The 23504-nt window shown below is 33.9% G+C and overlaps 1 protein-coding gene across 1 annotated transcript in view; it reads right to left on the bottom strand.

Moving 5' to 3' along the window:
- Positions 1–23504, bottom strand: part of TMEM232 (transmembrane protein 232) — a 217906-nt gene that overhangs the window by 102628 nt on the left and 91774 nt on the right. Inside the window, exon 7 of the mRNA XM_044657626.1 lies at positions 17844–18001. Coding sequence (XP_044513561.1) covers positions 17844–18001 — 158 coding nt within the window. The remainder of the gene's footprint in view (positions 1–17843; positions 18002–23504) is intronic.

Below are 23504 nucleotides of genomic sequence, written 5' to 3'. Positions count from 1 at the left end.
AAATTCCTATTCATCCTGGCAGTCTGAACTCTCAGAAGGTGGCTGGAAATTTTCTCCTTAGTGTTGTCAGGGTTAACCTTAATTATTTAGGAGTGAGGGAAGTATCTAATCTTGATTCAAAATCTCCCAGAAGTAAGATTCTTTACTAATTTTCCTAACTTTCTTATTAATGTTGAGGGCACTGCTATTTTCAAGTTCCTCAGTTTTGCAGCAGAGGTCTCATTATCAACTCTTCACTATCGCTCATTTCCCAAGTCCAATTCATTGTCAAGGTTTGTTGATTCCACCTTTGCAATATCTCTTGAACATACCCACTTTTCCCTGCCACCACCCTGGTAGAGGTCCTCATCAACTCACATTTGGACCAGTGTAACAGCCTCCTGATAGCTCTGTCATTCTATCTTCCAGTCAGCCACCAAAGTTGTTTTCCTAAAGTGAAGGTACAACCATATCACATCTCTTCTCATTAAACTTCAGCAGCTCCCCAATGTCTCCAGGATCAAATACAAAAGACTGTTTTATGTTCAAAGCCCTTCATAACTATTTGTCTTCACTACCTTTCCCCCATCACATTCTCTTCAATCAAAGGAACCAAAGGCCTCCTTGCTGTTCCTTGAGCAAGATACTCCATCGGCTAGTTCTAGGCATTTTCTCTGACTGTCCTCTATTCCCAGAATGCTCTCCCTTTCTCATCTCTGCCTATTGCATCCTTGATAATTTTCTTCGTCTCAACTCAATCCCATTTTTCACCAGAAGCATTTCACAATTCCTTTTAATTCTAGTGCCTTCTATCTTTAAATTATTTCCTATTTTTCCTCTATATAGTTTGTACATATTCGTTTGCTTGTTGTCTTCATTCAATGGTCAGTTCCTTGAGGGCTGCTTGTTTTTTGCTCCTTTTTGAGTTCTCAGCATTTAGTACAGTGACTGGTAGACGGTAAGAGTTTAATAAATATTTATTGACTTATCCATTGATCCAATTAGCCAAATTTAATTCACTTTTAGAAATGAACATTTAGTAAAGTGTTACATTAAGAATAAGTGACACAAATATTCACTCAAACTGAAGACATACTTTTCTGTAAGTATATTTGGAACCCAGGAAAAAGAGAGCACATGCTAGCATTTGCTAGTCCTTTTGCTAGAAGTCCCTTTATTCTTTGTGGAATCACTTTAGGCTTGGTGTGGTTTTCTTCTTGACTCCTTATAGAGTACAGCAATTGCCTTTCCTCAAGGCATCTAGTTTGTCTTCATAAACACGTCCATTAGTTTCTCCAGGGACACTGATAGAAATTCCAAAGTCTTCTGACCTTTTGCATTATCTGCTCAAAAGGTTATTTGGAAGAAACTTGGAATATTCTCTTTCTTTCACCTCTCCCCCTCCTCCCAGAGTGCTTCTTTTGCAAGGACTTAACTGGATTCCTCTCTCCTCTTAAATGTCCAGACACTAAATTCCCAGGTTCTAGAATGGTTTGCTTTTTTATATAAAACCCAAAGATTTAGTCTCTTTATTCTATCTGAATACACTCTTTGTGTAGTATCATTTCTCCCAAGGTTGGAAGCATTCTTCTCCTTCCCAAATAAACTAAACAGATTTTTAGTACATAATTTTTAGAACATAATTCAGTGCCCTCAATTGTTTAATTAGTCAAATAGAGTTGTCATTACCTGAAAAAGGTTTTGTAATAAATAGAAATTAATCTTGGAGACTTTATACAAAATTTATAAGTATTTATTAGTAAAGAGTAAGAAAGAGAGAAATAACGTTACCAGCCTAATTATCCACAGTCTCCAGCTGCATACTTCTGCTTCTTCAGGTGCCTAGATTCCCCACAGACCCTGATCCATTTCACAAGTGGAGGCAAGCCAGACAAAATTAAGGGTAGCCCAGGAGTGAGCTTGAGTTCAGGAAGGGACCAAAGGCAAAGAGAGCAAGTCTTGCCTGTCCTGGGTCTTATATCTTGCCTGTTACAACTACTCAGCTTTTGATTGGACAGTCTGGGTTATGTGTTCTGTTATACAGACAATCACACCACACCTTCATGGTCAGAGCCATGCAGAGGGGCTTCCATCGGCTGATTCTGGGAGTAAGAAACTGCACTGTCACTGTGAGTCCTACCCTAATGTGCATGTGCCAACTATGAGTTATATTTTTATGTTAATTTCACACAGTTTCAGGGCTAGAGTATTATGGTAATTATTTTAAGTGGAGTCAGGAGATTGGTTGATTTATTAATTCAATCCACTTTCATCCTTATGAAGGAATAAAAGGCAGGAATTTGGGATAGAAGAAGAAAAAAATAAATTACTTAAAAGCTAAAGGGGCTAAAATTTAAAAAAAAAAGCAGCTGCAGGAAAACACATGCCTAACAATCATTACTAACATTTATTACTACACTAAAATGTTCCTAACAATCATTACTATATAGTTAAATAATATATAAAATTAAAAGGATGGATTCAGAATTGACAAGTATGCATAAACAAAGTAAGCCCAACAACTCGTATCTATACATATAAAGATACTTCATGTATACAAACTTGCATTATATAAATGCCAGTCACTATCACCATCACTATTATATAGATTTTGCAATTAGATGATTCCAGAAAAGCAAGAGTTAAAATCATTCTATCAGACAAGGCAAATAAAAAAATCACAATTATCAAGAGAAATGAAAAAGGAAAATGCATTTTGCTTATAAGAACAATAAATAATGTATAAATATAAGTGCTCAACATATATGTATGAAATAGAATGACATCTATGTTCACAAAGGAAAGGTTACTTAAATTGCAACAGGATATAGAAACAGAATAATTACATTAAGCTTTGCTTCCTCTCTAAGAGTTATATAAATAATAGATAAATAAAAAGGGGAAATAGGAAGAAAATATTGGAGAATTCAGAACTTATGCCTTTATGAAAACAGGCCATTTTTTAAAAGACAGAAAAAATTATAAATAGATATAAAAAAACAAATCCACAATAAAAGTAGCACAGTAGGACTTCATTTTATATTAACTCAATACATGCAAATTCAGGTATACACAACTGACTATCCAAAAAAATAAGGGCAGAAAAATATATAAATTAAAAATGTTTAATTATGTGCTAAATCTACACCATTTCTCCAAATAATGTAAAGTCTCATAATTGTTGGCCCAATCACACTCATTCACACACTGAGAAATGTTAGTGTGAAACATTACATTGTTTTGCCCCAAATATTAGCTCACCCTTCAGTCATTGCCCTGGTCTTGCTTATAACAAGTTGTGTTTGCATCAGAAAGATGCTTCTCTTTGTTTCATAAAAGCTATTTTGTTATTAACAATGATCCCAAAATATAAGAGTAATGATGCTGGTATCTCTGATAAGCTTAAATAAAGTCATAAAGTGCATAGGTATGTTTCTCTGTGGTCATATACATCCAGGAAAATGAAGTATCTGGCTGTTGCTGACTGGCTGCTTGCAGTTGTAGTAGCAGAATAGCCTGTGGACTCTAGTTGGAACACCTCAAGTTAATCATCAACTGGGGATTTGGTGGGGGACTATAAAAACTGCAGTAACTAAATAGGATCCAGGAATAAAACCAACCCGAGTACAAAAATTCCTGAAACCTGAGATAACATACATCAACACAATGGGAACACTGAGACTCCAGAAGAAAAAAAAAGCCATTAATTAAATCTATTGGTCTGGCTGCTAAATTTAAAAAAAATAAAATTAAAATCAGCAAGTAAAGGAGAAAGAACCCAACTATTGGTAACTGTTATGGGGACAGAAAAGATCTTGGCTAAAATTCAGAGGACAGTAAAGTAAAAACATCTACTTCAAAAACATCAAAGAAATGCCATAAATAGTCACGAACTCAAAAAGAGCCATTGGAAGAGCTTTAAAAAGACCTAAAAAAATGAAAGAGGTTGGGAAAAAATGTTTTTAAAAGATCAATGCAAGAAAATTCAGAAAATGGTGAAAGATCACTCAAATGGAAAAAGAAATCCAGAAACACACAGAAGAAAATAGTGTATTAAGAATTAGAATTAGCTGAGGAGAAGCTAACAATTTCCTAAGACACTAAGAAATAACAAAGTCAAATTAAAAGAATTAAATAATAGAAGAAAATATGAAATATATTATCCCAAAAGCAACTGACCTAAAAACGGATCAAGGAGAGTTAGGATCAAAAAGAGTTTAGATTCTATACTTTAAGAAATCATCAAAGAAAACTGCCCAGAAACTTTAGAAACAGAGGTTAAGATAGAAATTTTAAAATCTACTGATCACCACCTGAAAGAGATTAAAGATGAAATTGCATAAGAATATCATTGGTAAATTCTGTAACCTCCAAGTTAAGGAGACAAGATTAGAAGCAACAAGAAAAAAAACAATTTAAATACTGTGAAGCTACAGTCAGAAAAACACAAGACTTAGAAGCTACTGCATTTAAAGAATATAGGGCATGGAATATAGCATTTCACAGAGTGAAAGAATTGGGATTACAACCTAAAATAACATGTCCAGCAAAGATGAGCATAATAATAAAAGGGAAAATGAGATATTTAATTTACTAAAGGTGCTTCAGAAAAACCCAGAACCCAGTAGAAAATTTAATCAATAAGAAATATACAAAATTGATGAAAGACTAATCATATGCAACTTTAAAGATCAAATTGTTGGATTCTGATATGTGAAAATATCATCTTTGGCCCCTAGAATTGGCATCATTGCTTGAGTATTTTGAGAGGGAGGATATGGATGGAAGACTCAAGATTGAGGGAATGGAATGGAATCAGCCAAAATGGTAATAGAATAGACCAGGAGGAGGCAGGATGCAATGGCTGTCTCTAATGGAGGAGGAATGAATGGAGGAGCTACCATGGAGAAGAGGATGAGGGGACAGAGTATGGAGTACTAGAACTCAAATCTGACCCAAGAGACAGAGTAATAGGAGGGATATGGAATAACATAGATAAGGATATGGAATAACATATGAAATAACAGAAGGGATATGGAATAAGGGAGGGGCTGGAAAGAAGACAAGGAGATAAGAAAAGGGAGGGAAAAAGGAGAATACATATGAAGAGCTAGAGGGGTAAGGTAAGATGAGAGGATTAATACACTTTTAGTGAAATTTTAGCTGGTGCCACCACTCTGGAAAACCATTTGGAACTATGTCCAAAGAGGTTGTAGAAAACCATGCATACTCCCAAAGAGATCAAAGAAAAAGGGGAAAAGACAAATATTTCCAAAAATATTTATAGCAGTTCTTTTTATGGCAGGGAAAAAATGGAATATGTGGTTATGCTCATGAATTGGAGAATGGCTGAAAAAGATGTGGTAGAGGTTTGTGATGTAATACTATTAGTTATAAAAAATGTTGAGGGAGATGGTTTCAAAAAAACCTGAGAAGAATTAAGTGAACTGATACAAACAAAAGTAAGCAAAATTAGATGATTAAAAGTACAGTACACAATAACAACAATATTATAACAATGATTATCTGTGGAAGATTTACCTACTTAAATCAACACAATGATACAAGATAATGCCAAAAACACATGATTAAAAATCCTGTCTCCTGAGAGAGAATTGATGACCTCTGAATGCAGATTGATACATTTTTTTTTTACTTTTTAAGTTTTTCTTGCCTTTTTTTTTTTTTGCAATAGAGTTAATATGGAAATATGCTTTGTCTAATTCCACAGGTATAAATGGTATCATAGTGCTTGTCTTCTCAATGGATGGGGACAGGACGGGGGGGATGGAGACAATTTGGCATTTAATTTTTTTATAAAAATGAATAATAAACAATAGAAAAAATAATTATATTACTATTTATAAATGCTATCGATTTTGTCAGTTTCATAGGTTATAGCACTGTTGGTTGCTGATTCCCTAGGGTTTTCTAAGTAAGTGACCATATAGATTGTCAACAGATTAGGATAATTTTATCTCTTTTTTGTTTATTGTTATATTATTTATTTCTCTATTCTTATTTTTATTACTACCATCTCCAGAAGGAGAATGAGTATTAATGATGTACTCCTGTATTTATTGGGAAAGAATTGTATCACTATTTATTAATAGTAATTAATGAATAAATACCTATTTATTAATACTTTGAGTGTTTTTAGTTTTAGATCTTTTAATGACGTGAAAAAATCTTTTCATATGTTTTTTCCTTTATCTCTCTCTTTTTTTTTAAATCCTTGTACTTCGGTGTATTGTCTCATAGGTGGAAGAGTGGTAAGGGTGGGCAATGGGGGTCAAGTGACTTGCCCAGGGTCACACAGCTGGGAAGTGGCTGAGGTCGGGTTTGAACCTAGGACCTCCTGTCTCTAGGCCTGACTCTCACTCCACTGAGCTACCCAGCTGCCCCCCCCACTTTATCTCTTTTTAAAAAGAATACAAATGTTTTTTGTTTTCTTTTTGTCAAAAGATTTTTTTTCTGCATCTATTGAGATAATTGTGTATTTTGGGATATTTTTGCTTTTAGTATGGTTTCTTATCTTGATTGTATTCCTAATGTTGAACCATCCTAACACTATTAATATTAATACAACATGGTCATAATTCATGATTTCTTTGATGAATTACTATGGTCCAGTTGATAAAATTTTATTTAAAAAATTTTAATTGATATCCATTAATATTATTGGTTAATAGTTCTCCTGACCTTTTTCCTTCCTGGGTTTAGGTATTAGGAGTTTAGTCACTTCATAAAATGAGTCTAGCAAAGTGTTTTCTTTCTTGATTTTGTGTGGAAAAAACCCATGCTCCATGCTATATTGGTAGTAACTGTTCTTTATAATTTTGTTAGACTATATCAGAAACAAGAGTTTCTTCATCCCACTCCTATACTACAATTTGGCACTTCCTTTGCAGCTAGTAAAGTCTCCTTTAAACAGTCTCCTTTTCTGAGACTGTTTACGTTTAAGACTTAAATTTGGTCTTCTGTAATTTTGAGTTTTTTGTATTTTTGGAAGCATTATTCTATTTTTTGTTACTATATAACTGTGAAGAACAGGTATTCATAATTTTGTGGGGTTTTTTATTATTTCAGCCTATTCATTTGTTAAACTTTTCAAATAAATAGCTTTTAGTTTTCATGATCATTTCTATAATCTTTTTGATTTCCAGTTTATTTCTTGTCTAATTTTAAGTATTTCCATTTTTGTGCTTATTAGAGGTTTGTTTAATGACTGATTCTATGTTGCTCTGTAGAGGATAGTTAATATTTATATGCTAAGGAATATGGAACATGTTGAAAGTGGCTTATAGCCTACAGTTAATTTCAGCAATATATAGTTTCCTTATTTATTTTTTTGTGTTCTGAATTTTTGTTTTGGATTTGTATATCATAATTCCAACTACTATTTTTTGAATTCACTTGATATGTGGTAAATATTGTTCCAATTTCTAATGATTATTTTGTGTATGTCTTTGCTTATTAGAGGTGTGTGTGTGTGTGTGTGTGTGTGTGTGTGTGTGTGTGTGTGTGTTTAAGGAACAGATTATTGTGATTTGTTTTCTTATCCAATAGGTTAAATTATAAGAGTTAGGTTTATTTTTCCTCCATCTGAATTCAAAAAGTTTTTATTTTTGTGAATGAAAATTTGTTATTCTTCTTCCTCTTCTTCATTTCCTCCAATATTTTTCTTAATCTATCTTAAAGCAACCATATTTTAACAGATTCTCTTTCTTATTCTTAAGTACACCCTCCATTGCATTTGTAATGTCTCTGTTTATGACATTTTGTTTATTAAAGCATTTTATTTCTTCTTTTTATTATCTAATTCTTTCTCTCTTTTTCTTCTTGGCTAATCTCACATAAAATCTCTTTTCTGGTCTTCCTACTTCCCTTTTTTCCTTTTTATAATTTTTCTCTCTAAAAATTATTCCTTTTACTTATTCTCTTTATTCCCTCTCCTTTCTATTCTAGGCTTTTCCTTTTTACTCATGACCCTTATGCTTATTCCTTCTTTGGTCTCTGTATTACATATAGAATTAAGGCTCTAAAAGTTATCTATAATGAATTCCTTCTTTTAGATGGAAATGTTATAGATCTTGCCCCCTCCCTCCTCTTTTTTGGGCTTCAGTTAGAAGTAACAATTTACCAGAAGATAGGAGAAAAGTTCCCACATCCTAATTATGCAGTTCACTGTTGCCCTTTGGCCTCACCATGTTAAATTTCCCCCATTTGCCACAACATTTTTGAGTCCATTTCTTCACATTCCTCTGGATATTAATTGCTCCCCAAAGCTTTCATTCCCCTTATCCTGAAGCAGGATACTGTCCTTGGAAGCATATCACTCTCTCTGTGGCCTCATGAAAGATCAAATCTCTGTACATTATAGCAATCACCTATTTCAAAATATGTCTCTCTGGCCACCAAGTGTGTGTTTTTCAGCAGGATATCCTTCAACCATTAACCCTAAATATCTCCTTTCTTTCCCCAGTTTGTTTCTCTCCTTTTGCCACCTCCTCCGTTCCCCAATAGTCCTTTTTCCATTTTTTTACCATGACATTTATTAGGATAAAACACATTCTCTTCTGTCTTCTTCCTCCTTTTTAATATGCCTTTCTATTTTGCAATTTACCAACCCCCCCCCAAAAAAAGCCAAAAAACCTAAAATTGATATATGCCTTGTTCGGGTACTCTGAGGTTTATCAATGGGATTACAGACCTGTTCCCTTACCATCACTTATTCTATTGGGATGCTAGATGGCACATCTAGATGGCTAGATACATTTTGGATGTCTTAGAATTAGGAAGATGAGTTCAAAGTAGAATTCAATCACTTTTAACCTCTGACTTAATTTCCTCAATTTTAAAATAGGAATAATGGCATCTTATTTCCAGAGTTGTTGTGAAGATTAGATTAACAAGATCAAATGAGATAACTGTGAAGAGCTTAGAACAGTGCTACCTGGCACAAAGTAAGCAAAGTACACACACTTATAATACATATATGTGTGAAAATAGAATTAACTCTTCCCTTATCTATTTATAGCTAATCAAATCAAGAACTTAAAGTACCCCATTTGACACTAAGTAAGAGAGTTCACAAGTCACTTGCTAGAGTGGGTGACAACTCCAGAGGCCACTGATCCATTGCTGGGCAGTAGTGGCAAATTGAAAGACTGTAGACACTCTGTAAAGTCGGGAAGAGACAGGAAGTGACTTGGAAAAAGGATTATAAAAAGTTCTGAACTTCCTGTCCTAGAGGCTTCTCCTTGGAACTTCTCCTTTGGAGTTCACCTTTAGACACTCTGAGTTGGTGAACTGGACTGAAGGAGAAGACTCTTTCCCTGGATCCTGCATTGGCTTGCATAGTGATTAGTTGGCCTTCCTTTCCTGGCTTCTGGAGAGATTACTTCTGGAGAGGCCTTCCTTTCCTGGAGAAGGCTGTGTTGGTGGAACCCTTGCTGAAGACACCACCGGGACTCCTGGCTTAAGAGACTACCACAACTCCACAAGGAGATCAGGACTTGAAAACCCTTGTCTGGTGTTGAGCTGGATTTCTTCAGCCAGAAATTATAGGGTAACTAGCTAAGCAATACTTTCTACTTCCTTCCTGCATTTCTCTCTTTTACTATATCTCTATTAAAGAAAAATTTTTAAGAGTGGTTAACAGATTCATGACTTAAGAGTTATTTTTTAAAAATTAATAAATTTAAATCACAATATTACTTTAGAACTTTCATATTTAGCATAAAACCTAAATTTTAAATCCTTACATATGTATATTCATTATTAGTATTATTATTCAAGTTCTGCTTTCATTCATATCTCACTGTGAACTTTTATCTTTCAATGGTTGCTATATTGTTATTTTGTTGTTCTTACCCTCTTAGATGTCTTCCTCTTCCTAGTTTCTTTTTTTAATAGGATAATTTATTTCTTTGTGTCATCTATGGTTGTTTTATTTGCTATCCTATCTAGTGTTTCTGTTGTCTAAGCTGTTTGAAAAATAAATAATCTGATCATGTTTGCTTTGTTTTTTTGTTTTTGTTTTTATTTTTAGAAAAATTTTCCATTATTAATGGGGATAAATTAGAAGCCTTCCCAATAAGATCAGGAGTGAAACAAGGATGCCCATTATCACCTCTATTATTTAACATTGTACTAGAAACACTAGCAGTAGCAATTAGAGAAGAAAAAGAAATTGAAAGTATTAAAATAGGCAATGAGGAGACTAAGCTATCACTCTTTGCAGATGATATGATGGCCTACTTAAAAAATCCTAGAGAATCAACTAAAAAGCTAGTAGGAGTAATCAACAACTTTAGCAAAGTTGCAGGATACAAAGTGAATGTGCATAAATCATCAGCATTTCTATATATTTCCAATACATCATAGCAGCAAGAGGTTGAAAGGGAAACACCATTTAAAATCACCCTAGACAATATAAAATACTCAGGAATCTATCTACCAAAAGAAACACAGGAATCATATGAACACTACTACAAAACACTTTTCAAACAACTAAAACTAGATCTAAATAATTGGAAAAAACATTGACTGCTCATGGGTAGGATGAGGTAACATAATAAAAATGACAATTCTACCCAAATTAATTTACTTATTTAGTGCCATACCTATCAAACAACCAAAAAACTTTTTACTGAATTAGAAAAAGCTATAACAAAGTTCATTTGGAATAACAAAAGATCAAGACTATCAAGGGAAATAATGAAAAAAAATGTTAAGGAAGGTGGCCTAGCAGTACCAGATATTAAGCTATACTATAAAGCAGCAGTCATCAAAACAATAGGTAGATATTTGGATGTTCCTGCTTAAGATAGTGGCAGAATAAAAAGCAGCTGCTTAACCTCTCCTAACTGAAGCATCCAGGAATCCTCAAGGGGACATAAAAACAAATCCAGATGAACGAAGGGACCCCACAAAAGGGTGCAGCATTAAAGGTATGTCGGATTGGGGCATTTCCATGCTATAAAGGGGTGAAATAGCTCTACTAAAACATGAGTTGAGCATCCCCCCCACCCCCCCCACCTGATACCACCTACAGGGCCAAAGCCAGCTCACAAGAGTTAAAGCAAGTTTGGGGCATCCATTAAGTCCTTGGCAGCTATCTGGGATCATTAGGGCCTGTTCCTGAGAGCAGCAAGACTTAAGACCCCAAGAGGCTAAAGAACGCGTGGACTTTGAACACAGACCCTGAGCACAGGCTCAGTACCAGCTGTAGACGGGTATCCTGAGCGCAGGTGTGGACCTTGAGTGGGGACCCAGTGCAGACTGGTGCACAACTGAGGAAGCAGTGCCCTGGGACTGTTAAAGGAGCTTCGGGCAGAGGAACAAGCAAGGGGACCACCAGGAGGCTTAACCTTGAGAACAACTAGACCTGAGACCTCAGGAGCCGAAAGAGCACAGACAGACCCTGGATGTGAGGATAAAGCTGAGAAGGCACTGGGCTAAAAATGGCAAGCCAGAGACAAGAACCCCAGAAGAGAAAGATCAAGAAGAAATCTTTAACATTTGACAACTTTTACACAGAAAAGATCCAGACAAGAGAGCAAACAGCAGAGGAGAACAAACAAGTAATCATATCCAAACCTTCCCAAAAAAATGAAAACTGGTCACAAGCTATTGAAGAGTTCAAATCTGAGATTATGAGAAAGATGGTAGAGAACTGGCAAGAAAATAACAGTTTAAAAGGCAGAATTTCGCAATTAGAAAGTGAGGCTCAGAAATCAAATAAATTGATAAGCAAATTGAAGACCAAAAATGACCAGCTGGAAGACTTGAAGAACCAAAAAGATCAGATTCAAAAGGAAAACCAAAAGATTATAACTGAAAACCAGGCTCTAAAGCAGGGGTCGGCAACCTTTTTGGCCATGAGAGCCATAAACACCACATTTTTTAAAATGTAATTTTGTGAGAGCTGTACAGTTCTCACAGTGTGAGCTCATGTAACAGTGTGCACTCCTGTAACAGCACCTGAAAAAAAATGACTTTATGGCTCCTGCAGAAAGAGCCAATTCTGGCCCTCAAAAGACCCAGATATGGCTCTAGAACCATACGCTGCTGACCCCTGCTCTAAAAGCTAGAATTGGGCAATTAGAAAAAGATGTCCCCAAATCAAAAGAATTGATGAGCAAATTGGAGACCAAAATCAAACACCTGGAAAACAGGATATACCAAATTGAAAAGGAAAATCAAAAGGTTATAGCAGAAAACCAATCTCTAAAGACCAGAATTGGGCAAGTAGAAGCCAATGATCTCTCAAAACAAGAAGAACAAAAAAGCAAAGTCAAAAGACTGATAAAATAGAAGGAAACATGAAATATCTCACTGAGAAATTGACAGATCAAGAAAACAGGTCTAGAAGAGACAATTTGAGAATCATTGGTCTTCCTGAAAAAGCAGAAATTAATAGAAATTTGGACTCCATACTAAAGGAAATTATTCAGCAAAATTGCCCTGAAGTTCTACAACAAGAGGGCAATATCCATAGATTGCCCTCTACACTTAACCCTGAAAAGACAACCCCCAGGAATATAATGGCCAAATTCAAGAGCTTCCAAGTAAAAGAAAAAATTTTACAAGAAGCCAGAAAGAGACAATTCAGATATCAAGGAGCACCAATCAGGATCACACAGGATCTGGCAGCCTCCACACTAAAAGACCACAAGGCTTGGAATATGATATTCAGAAAGGCAAGAGAACTGGGTCTACAACCAAGGATAACCTACCCATCAAAACTGACTATATACTTCCAGGGGAAAGTATGGGCATTCAAAAAGATAGATTTCCAAGTATTTGCACAGAAAAGACCAGAACTAAATGGAAAGTTCTATATTCAACCACAAAAATGAAGAGAAACATGAAAAGGTAAATAAGAAACAGAGGGGAAAGAAAGAAAACATTTATTTTTAAATTTGCCTCTTTAAGGGCTTCAATAAGATCTAATTATTTGTATTCCTATATGGAGAAATGTTATGTGTAATTCTCTGTAGTGAACTCTATTCACTATAATAGTACCAACTATTATAGTAATTAGAAGAATTATTTACAGGGAGAGGTTGGAGTACTAAATGGTCTAAGATGATAAGGGGGTGGGTGGGAAAGAGGGGGGTAAATAGTAGAGAACACCAAGAGAAACTTGAATGAATAAGAAAAATAGGATATTCTATTACACACAAAGAGGGCATGGGAAGGGGAAAGGATGAATACTATTATAAGAAAGAGAGGAAGAGAGCATTAAGAGGTAATATCTAAACCTTACTCTTAGTGTAATTAACCCTAAGAGGGAAGAGTAGCTATATCCATTGAGATATAGAACTCTATCTAACCCTACTGAGAAAGTCAAAAGGGATAAACCAAGGGGAGCAGAGGAGTAGGGAGGTCAAAAAAGGGAGGGGAGGAGAAGGGAGAGGGAATTCATTAGGCCTTAAAAATAAAAAGAAGGGAATAACAAGGGAGGGGGTAGAAAGGAGAGTAAATCAAGGGAGGGGACAAGGGTTACTGATTTAAAACAAATCACTGGTTTAAAAGGAAATAGCCTAAGAAGAAGGGGTAGAACTAAGAGAGGATACTAAAATGTTGGGGAATACACAACATATAATTATAACTTTGAATGTGAATAGGATGATTGATTATACTAAATTAAAAAACTTTTGTACAAACAAAAACAATGTAGTCAAAATCAGAAGGGAAACAACAAATTGGGAAAAAATCTTTATAATAAAAAACTCTGACAGGGGTCTAATTACTCAAATATACTAGGAGTTAAATCAATTGTATAAAAAATCAAGCCAATCCCCAATTGATAAATGGGCAAGGGACATGAATAGGCAATTTTCAGATAAAGAAATCAAAACTGTCAATAAGCACATGAGAAAGTGCTCTAAATATCTAATAATTAGAGAAATGGAAATTAAAACAACGCTGAGGTATCACCTCACACCTAGCAGATTGGCTAAATGATAGTAGGGGAGAGTAATGAATGCTGGAGGGGATGTGGCCAAATTTGGACATTAATGCATTCCTGTTGTTGTTGTAAACTGATTCAACCATTCTGGCTGGCAGTTTGGAACTATGCTCAAAGGGCTATAAAAGATTACCTGCCCTTTGATCCAGCCATACCATCGTTGGGTTTGTACTCCCAAAAAGATCATAGATAAACAGACTTGTATGAAAATATTTATAGCTGCACTTTTTGTGGTGGCAAAAAAATGGAAAATGAGGGTATGCCCTTCTAGTGGGGAATTGCTGAACAAATTGTGGTATCTGCTGGTGATGGAATATTATTGCGCTAAAAGGAATAATAAACTGGAGGAATTCCATGTGACATGGAAAGACCTCCAGGAATTGATGCAGAGTGAAATGAGCTGAGCCAGAAGAACATTGTACACAGAGACCAATACACTGTGGTAAAATAGAATGTAATGGACTTCTGTACTAGAAGCAATGCAATGATCCATAACAATTCTGAGGGACTTATGGAAAAGAAACCTACCCATATTCAGAGGAAAAACTACAGGAGAGGAAACACAGAAGGAAAGCAACTGCTTAAACACATGGGTTGAGGCAGACATGATTGGGGATGTAGACCCAAAACTACCACACCAATGCAACTATCAACAATTTGGAAATAAGTTTTGATTGATGACACATGTTAAAACCAGGGGAAATGTGCATCTGCTATGGGGGTTAGGGGAGAAGGTCAGGGGGTGAAGGGGAAAGTAAGAACATGAATCATGTAACCATGATAACTTCTAAAAAATAAAAATTATTAAAAAAACCACTTTTTAAAAAATAAAAATAAAATAAAAAAAAACCAATATGGTACTGGCTAGGATACAGAAGGGAGCATCAGTGGAATAAACTTGAGGTAAGTGACGTCAGTAAAACAGTGTATGATAAACCCAAAGAGCCCAACTTTTGGGACAAAAATCCACTACTTGACAAAAACTACTTTGGTTTTTTTTTTTTTTGTAGAAGTGCATTAAGTATTTTTCTTCAAATATATCTGGTGATTATGTTAAGGTTTTCAGGGTACATCATCTTGGATTGCTTCATGATCTTTGTCCTTTAGAACACATTCCATTCCTTTCTATGGTTTACATTTAATGCAGAAATCTTACATTTTTCAAATTTTATATTTAAAGATATTTTTATGATTTCTTATAGAATTTGTTATTTATATTAAAATTATTAGATTTAATCATCATATTTCTTGAAGTTTGCAACATAGTTGGGGTAGTACCATTTCTAGTGGTAGTATGTAGATTCTTTAAAAATGAGACTTTATTTTTTATATTCAGAAGTTCTGGGAAGTCTTTCTGGATGATTTCTTTCATTATTGCATTAAGGCTTTTGACTAGACTCATTCTTCTGGGAGACATAATCCTAAAATTATTTCTATTCATCCTATCCTTGATATCAGTAGGTTTTGCCTGTAATGAGATCGTGTTTCTTTAAATGCTATTGCTTTTTGCTTCTCTTCTTCCAGACTGTTCTTCACTTTTGTATATATTTGCATTCCCAATCTATTGTTTTTTATTGTTGCTTTGATTACAATTGTCACCACAGATTCAGATTTTTCTAATCTCAAGGGAACTAGTATTTATTAAGTACTTAGTATTTCACATCAGTGTGTTTAAGTACTGGTAATACAAGGAAAGATAAAATGAAAAAAACATAGCTCAATTATTCTATTTTGTCAATTATTTCTATTCTACAGGTCACATATTTAGATTTCATAATGTTTTCTCTTTCTCTTAAAACATGTGGGAACATCTTGCTTTGATCCCATGTTCCCTAGGGAATCCAGAGGAGACTCCATTATATCTGGGGATTAGAAGATGGATGTCATTTGAAGATACATGTTGAATTGAACTGAGTATCAGATAGTTATCACAATTAGGTTAGAGACAATCCAATTTCATAAAGATATCTCTAAAGTTTTCTAAATTTCTGCTCTATGCTCTCTTGATTTTTAACATTCTCATCTCCTATCACAAAAGGCGCCAGACAAAATCCACAGAATCTACTTTGGTTCTGGTATTATTTAACTTAATAGTAATAAAAATTATTATAACAATAAATATCTAGAGTTTATATAGCTCTTTAAGATTTGCAAAATGATTTTCTGTTATCTCTTTATATTTTGCAATAATCCTGTCTCACATCATGAAGTCTTCTTATTCCTTAATAAAATTAATCTCTCTCAAATAACTTGGAAGCAGCTCTCAAGCAACTTGGAAGAGCTGCCTGCTTTAAGTCTTTTTCCTTTCCAATCCATCCTCCAGTCAGCCACTAAAGTGATTTTTTTCCTAAAGCTCAGGTCTGGTCATGTCAATAAAACTCCATTGTCTTCCTACTGCATTAAGGTACAAATATAAAATGCTTTGTTTGGTTTTTAAAGTCCTTCTTAGCCTCCTGCTACCTTTATTTCCATCCTTCTTATTCTTTAGTCCTTGACTTATACTCTTTGATGCAGTAGCACTGGCCTATTGGGTCTTCTGAGAACAGGACATGCTATGTCTCAGCTTTCAGCATTTTCTCTGGCTGTTTCCCATGCCTGGAGCATTCTCCCTCCTCTTCTCCAATTCCTGGCCTCACTGACTCTAAGTCCCCACCAAAATCCCACTTTCTGACCTCTTAATTGCAGTACCTTCTTTCTTTTAATTATTCCTATTTATCCTGTATACAGATTGCTTTGTATATATTTGTTTCCATGTTGTCTTCTTGAGGGCAGGGTCTATCTTTTGTCTTTTTTTTTGTATCCTCAGTGATCCCCAGTGCCTGGAACATCAGTGATTAATAAATGTTTATTGATCAATAATCCTTTGATATAGGTGTTGTTATCCTCATTTTGCCTATGAGGAAACTGATGTTGAAGGCTTGTGACTTGCACAGGCTAATACAGGTAGCAGGAGTCTGAGACTTGATTTAAACTCAGGTTTTCTGATTCCAAAATCAGCACTCAGATCTTAGATTCCTTTATATATCTATAGTCCCAGATTGTAGCATCATGCCATGAATACGGCATTTAATAAATATAACTTGCATTACAATGATATTAATTGTGTGACCATAGTCAAGTAGCCTAAACTCTTTGGACCAGTGATGATAAAATATAACATTTTTATTTGAACTTAAAGAAATGTAAGAAAAAATTTTTGACAAGTAATGCTTCAATGTAGTAATTTTATGTTATTTCTTTTTACATATAAGCATATGTATTTCCTTCTAAAATTATGTATCTTTCTATAATTATATACATATATATTTTAAGCTTTAAGACTCCAAAGAATTTAAATAAATAAGCTATTTAAAAGTTATATATAATATCAAAACTTGTCATTTCATATTCCTCATTTTGTCTAGACTCTTCAAAACTGTCCTACAATTAAATAACAATCAGAGAGTTCTAGTATTCATCTGCTCTCTTGTGGATTCTCCAAATTCCCAGAGATAGCTTAGATAATGGGGTGTTAGCTAGATCTGCCCAAATTACAACTCAAATTTACTAGTTCTGAGTCATTTTAAAGTCTGGTCTCAGAGGTGCCCTAGAGATTTAAAATTAAGTGACAATAATGAAAAAATAAAATAAATAAAAGAAAGCCCACATACAAATGTCAATGTGTAAATATGTAGTTCTTGCAAAGAAAAAAAGCTAAAAACAATTTATGGAGAAACTAAACAAAAACAAAGTACATAAATAGCCTCTGGATTTGACACTGTGACTATAAATTATTTTCATAGCCAGCTAATGTATGATTAACTTTTAAATTTAAAAAATTGTTTAATATTTAAACACAAAAGTTGCTCAATGTGTCCCATCAGGTCTAAAAGGGAACACTTACCAGAACTGTTGTGTAAGCTGTGTTTTATGTATGAAAAGATGTTTCAGTACTTCTTTTAACTGAGGCCGCTGGTTCTTTACACAAGACCAAACAACAACACAATGCCAAAGAAAATGGCTTATTTCCTGTCTTTTCCAGTAAGGCTTAGATTTGTTTATCTGTGATTTAAAAAAGCCATGAAAAAATGTTTAAGAATTTTTTAAAATTAAAATCAAAATTTATTTTCTAGTTCTAATTATTTTTCACTATAATTTATAACTTGCCATTATCTTAAGAGTATACTATAAATAAATTTGCTATTTGCAGTTAGTCAAATGCAATACTACATGTCCTCAAGATGTATCTATATAGCTGTGCTTTGAGAGTCTTACAGAAGGCAAACTGAACAAAAGGAACAGATTAGACACAACTCTGAGAGATTTATATTTCTATTTTATAAACAAAAAACATTATTTTGATGTTTTGTTTTCTATTATATAATACATTCTAAACATTATTCAATCCAGACAAGAAAAATAGTATTAATCCTGTCTTTGAGTTGTATACATATATTGAAGATACTTGACTATTATTTATTTTTTGAATTAGATTTTTTTAAGATTTCTGAGCCAACTCTTTTTTCTCTCTCCCGTACCCCTATTAGACAAGGCCAACATTTGACAGAGTTATATATACAAAAGTTCCACAGTTCTTTTTCTGAAGGTGTATAGTATAGGTGCTTTGTAATTGATTAAATTGATTTGAATATTCGTATTATTCAGAATAGCTTAGTCATTCAGTTACTCTTTGAACAATATTGTTATTATTGTACAAAATGTTCTTTTGGTTTTGTTCCTTTCACTATTCTTTGTTCTATATCTTTCTGTTTGTTTGTTTTTTTTTTTTCTAAAACCAACCTGCTCATAATTTCTTAGAGCACAGTGGTATTCAATCACAGTCAATTACCATAACTCATTCAGCAATTCCCCAACTGATGAATATCTCCTTAATTTACAATTCTTTGAAACCAAAAAGAAAGATGCTATAAATATTTTAGAACATGACCACCTTGGGAAACAAATCTAGTAGTAGTATATCAAAGGATTATTTTATAACTTTTTAAAAATAACTCTTTGAGCATAATTCTAGATTGCTTTCCAAAATGCATAATTCCACCAATAGCACATTAGCATGCCAATTTTTCTAAATCTTCTCTAACATTTAACATTTTCCAGCCAGTCTAATAGGTGTGAGATGGTATCTTAAAGTTGTTTTAATTTGAGTTTCTCTAATTAGTAATGATTTAGAGCATTTTTTCATATAACTATAACTGGCTTTGATTTCTTCTTCCAAAAGCTGCCTCTTCATATTTTTGGACCATTAATCAGATGGAGAATAACTCATATTCTTATAAATTTGGCAAAGTTCTCTTTATATTTGAAATATGAGGTCTTTATCTGAGAAGTTATGTATTTTCTCCAATATTCTGCCTTCTAATCTTGGCCATATAGGTTTTATTTGTATAAAATCTCTTTAATTTAAAGTAATAAAAACTTTCATTTTACATTTCATAATGCTCTCTATCTCTTATTTATTCATAAATTCTCCTCTCCGTAGATCTGATGGTTAATATGTTCCTTGTTCTAATTTACTTATGATACCTCCATTTATATCAAGATCATGTATCCATTTTGACCTCTGGTAAATGATGTAATATATTGGTTTTATGTCAGAATTTTTTCTAATTTTCCCAACAATTTTTGCCAAATGTTGAATTTGAATTTGATTTTAATACCCAAAGCTTAAATCTTTAAATTTACCAAATGCATAATTATTCTGTATTGTATATGTACTCTATTCTACTAATGCATCTTTCTATTTCTTAGCCAATACCAGATAATTTTAATAATTATGACCATATTACATGGTCTACAACATGCTACAATTAGAACTCCTTATTTTTTATATATTTTTAAATTTCTTTAATATTATTGATCTTTTACTCTTTCAATTGAATTTTACTATTTTTTCTAACACAATAAAATATTTTTGGGTAATTTCATTGGAATGGCTCTGAATAAGTATTTAGATTAGACAGAGTCATCATTTTACTATATTTGCTCAGGCCACTCATGAACAATTAATATTTCTCTAATTATTTAGATCTGACCTTATTTTCATAAAAAGTGTTCTATAATAATGTTCATATATTTTCTAGGTTTGTCTTGTCAGGTATATTTCCTGTTATTTCACACTGTCTTTGATTATTTTAAATGAGAAACCTCTTACCCTCACCTCTTGTAGGGCTTTGTTGGTATACAGAAATACTGATGATTTATGTGGGTTTGTTTTATATCCTACCACTTTGCTAAAATCATTTTTTCAATCAGCTCTTTCTGGAATTTTCCAATTTATACCACCATATCTTCTGCAAAAAGAGATGTAACTGGTTTTATAAGTGCTGTTCCTTTCATTATAATTAAACTTCCTGAGGGTAAGGATTGTTCTTAGTTTCCTTTTATCCCAGTATTTAACATAGGGCCTGGGATATAGTAAATAATAAATGCTTTTTGATTGACTAGTGTTTTCTTGTTGTTATTTAATAATGGAGAAAGGAATAAACATTTATATAGCACCTACTATGTTCTAGGCCAGTGATGGTGAACCTATGGCATGCAGAGTCCTTTCTGTGGGCTCTTGGCCATCTTCCCTGCACCCCAGAGTTCATTACCACAAAGGTAGAGGGATTTGGGTGGAGCTGCTCCCCTCTCCCTCTCCACCAGGCCTGATGCCATTTTTTCACATTCCCCACCCCTCTGCCTAGCAGCCCAATGGGAGTGCACAGAGGGAACAGAGGGAGCACACAGAGTACAGCGTGGGTGGCTCACAGGTCACAGAGCAGGAGGGGAGCAGAGCACTCAGGCAACTTCCCTTCCTGTCTTTATACTCACTGAGGACATTCCTCACTTCACCTGCCCCTCCACCCAGCAGCTCAAGGTAGTGCTTTCTCTCTCTCCTGTGTGGAAAGGGGGGCAGGGTATACCCTGCACTGGGGAACAGGGCAAGGCATGGCACACAGTCTCTGGAGGATAGGGCATGGCACACAATCTCTAAAAGGTTTGCCATCATGGGTCTAGGCACTACGCTAAGTATTTTTTACAAATATTATCTCATTTGATCCTTACAACGACCCTGAGGAGTGGATGCTATTATTATCCTCATTTTACAGTTGAGGAAACTGAAGTAAAACAAAAAGGTTAACCCATGGTTTCATGCTAGTAAGTGCCTGAGGTCAAAATGAATTCAGATCTTCCTGACTCCAGGCTCAGCACTATGTGCATTGTACCACCAACTTCCTTTAATTATATATTGTCATCATTGAACTTCTGTGAAATATATATATAGTCATATAGTGAATAAAATAGCCTAAAAATTGCATTCATTTCTTAAAATCATTTTTAGAAATGACCATTAAAATTGCATGAGTTCATATATTATCCTTCTATTTCTCAAAAGTAACATTTTAAAAAACATATGTACTATTAAAGGATAGATTGAAAAAATAATGGCTAAAAATACAATTTTAAAAGGTAGAGATCAAGTTTATAAATGTTAAAGAGAATCAAAAAAGTTTCTATTAATGTCATATCATAATATCTAAGTGCAAAGAAGACATATTTTTTTTAGAAATGCTAATTTGGTAGAAAAAAAAGAAAAAGGATAAATACCTTAAAATTTCTCATATTTAAGGATAACATTTCTTTTGAATATTCTGTGTTAATAAAGATAGGGTCTGAACAACTGACTTCAATAAATGTAAAATAATTACCCTGAGACAGAAAAATCATATTTGGTGAAAGACAACTGTGGATATGAAAACTATGCGATCCTGAGATAGTTGCTAAAAAAATTCAAATTGAATTAGAAGAAAAGAGTTGGATTTATTTTCTAATTTAATTTTATTTTTAGGCCCAATTTTTCTTCTTCCTTCCTCAATTTTTCTTCTTCCTTCCTTCCACGTTACTAAGTGGAAAAGCAAAGCAAAGTCCATTATAAATATGTATAGTCATATAAAACAAATTTCTACATTAGCCATATCCAAATGATAACAACAAGGAAAAAATGGAAGAAAAAAATGTTTTGCCCTGTGGGTCCATCAGCTCTCTATTTAGGGATGGCATAAAAGTATTGGATTTGAACGAAGCATATCTAGTTTTAAATTCTGACTGCTACTTATTAGTAAAGTGACATCAAGTACTTCCTCATCATTAAATAAAGGTATTATTTAATTATATAATATATATATGTATATTATATATACATGTTATATAATTATATAATATTTGTATTCGCCAACACACAGCAATGTTATAAGGAAGGTGTTTTATAAACTGAGAAGTCAATACTTTGGTTAAAAAAGGTTAATCGGCCAATATTGTCAGTTAATCCCTAGGTAAATTCTCCTGGCTGATGTTAAAAGGACTGAAAGAGACAGGTTTGGCCTTATAAAGTAATTTAATTTTTATTTTTAATGATAATAAACACTGGATTAGGCTTAATTGTTAGAAATTGTTCTGTTGTACAAAAGCTTGTTATTTTGTTTAAAGAAATCATGTCCCTGTAAGCATTAGTACTTTAAAAATATATTTTAAATATTTTTGATGTTGATACAAATTGGTAAATAATTAGAGACATGTGAATAGAAGAAAAAGTCTTATTATTACCAAAAAGAATAACCACTGACCATATATCTATTTTTTCAATTATAAAAAACCATTACCATTTTGAATCAGCTACAGGAAAAAATTAGTTCAAGACAAAGGATAATATCAGCACAAGAAAAAAATTCAAGATATTTCCCCAACAAACTCAGGGTATATTCCACCTCCAATATACATAACTTAATGGAACAAGTGGCATACACATAGGAAACAGGTATCCAAAAGTGAATGTTGGGAGGTTGGAGCTCACCCCTTTAATTTTGCAAAAACACTGATGTTTCTTGTCAATGTCCTTGAATTACTTCTACACTGATCTCATATGATATATATCTGCTAGGTTCATCGTGTCTACTGGAAGCACAGTCTTTAGCAGATTTCATGCCCATGCCAGTGGTGGTCAGACAGTTCTATTGGGAACATAGTGGTGGTTCTTCCTACTCTTGGCTGTTGTCTTCACCTAGAATTGTTAACAGGAATAGATAACAGCCATGGATCTTGTAAAGCCCCCCAAACTTATCCCAAACACATCTTGCCATTAGAATTTGGCAGGAAAAAAAAACTTCCTGGGGAAAAACTATTCCCATCTTTTTTCTCCATAAGGAATGTGGCATTTTTCAGATGCCTGTCTAGACTGAGCTTTCCTCACCTGAAAGCAATTCTTTTTCCCAGGTTAAAATCTTTGAATAAAGAGGTAGAACCAGAAGTCAGATAACAAGTGGCTTTGGGCTCAGTTCTACTTTTGAATGGTACTTCCTCAGAAAGACAAAATATCTGTCATATCTGTAGTTTACTGTTTTCAAAAATCTGCATAACTTGCCACTTAATGTATAACTGTGGGGTGAAGAGAGTTTCTCTGCTCTTGAAATCATTTAGGGAAGCTTTGTCACAGAAAACTCAGAGTTGTAAGTCTGATCTTTGTAGTATATTGGGGCAAACAATAGGCTTTGCAGTTGTCAAATAG

This window comes from Gracilinanus agilis, chromosome 1 (assembly GCF_016433145.1).
Source record: "Gracilinanus agilis isolate LMUSP501 chromosome 1, AgileGrace, whole genome shotgun sequence".
Classification (NCBI taxonomy): Eukaryota; Metazoa; Chordata; class Mammalia; order Didelphimorphia; family Didelphidae; genus Gracilinanus; species Gracilinanus agilis.
This window is presented reverse-complemented; position numbering and strand designations above follow the sequence as displayed.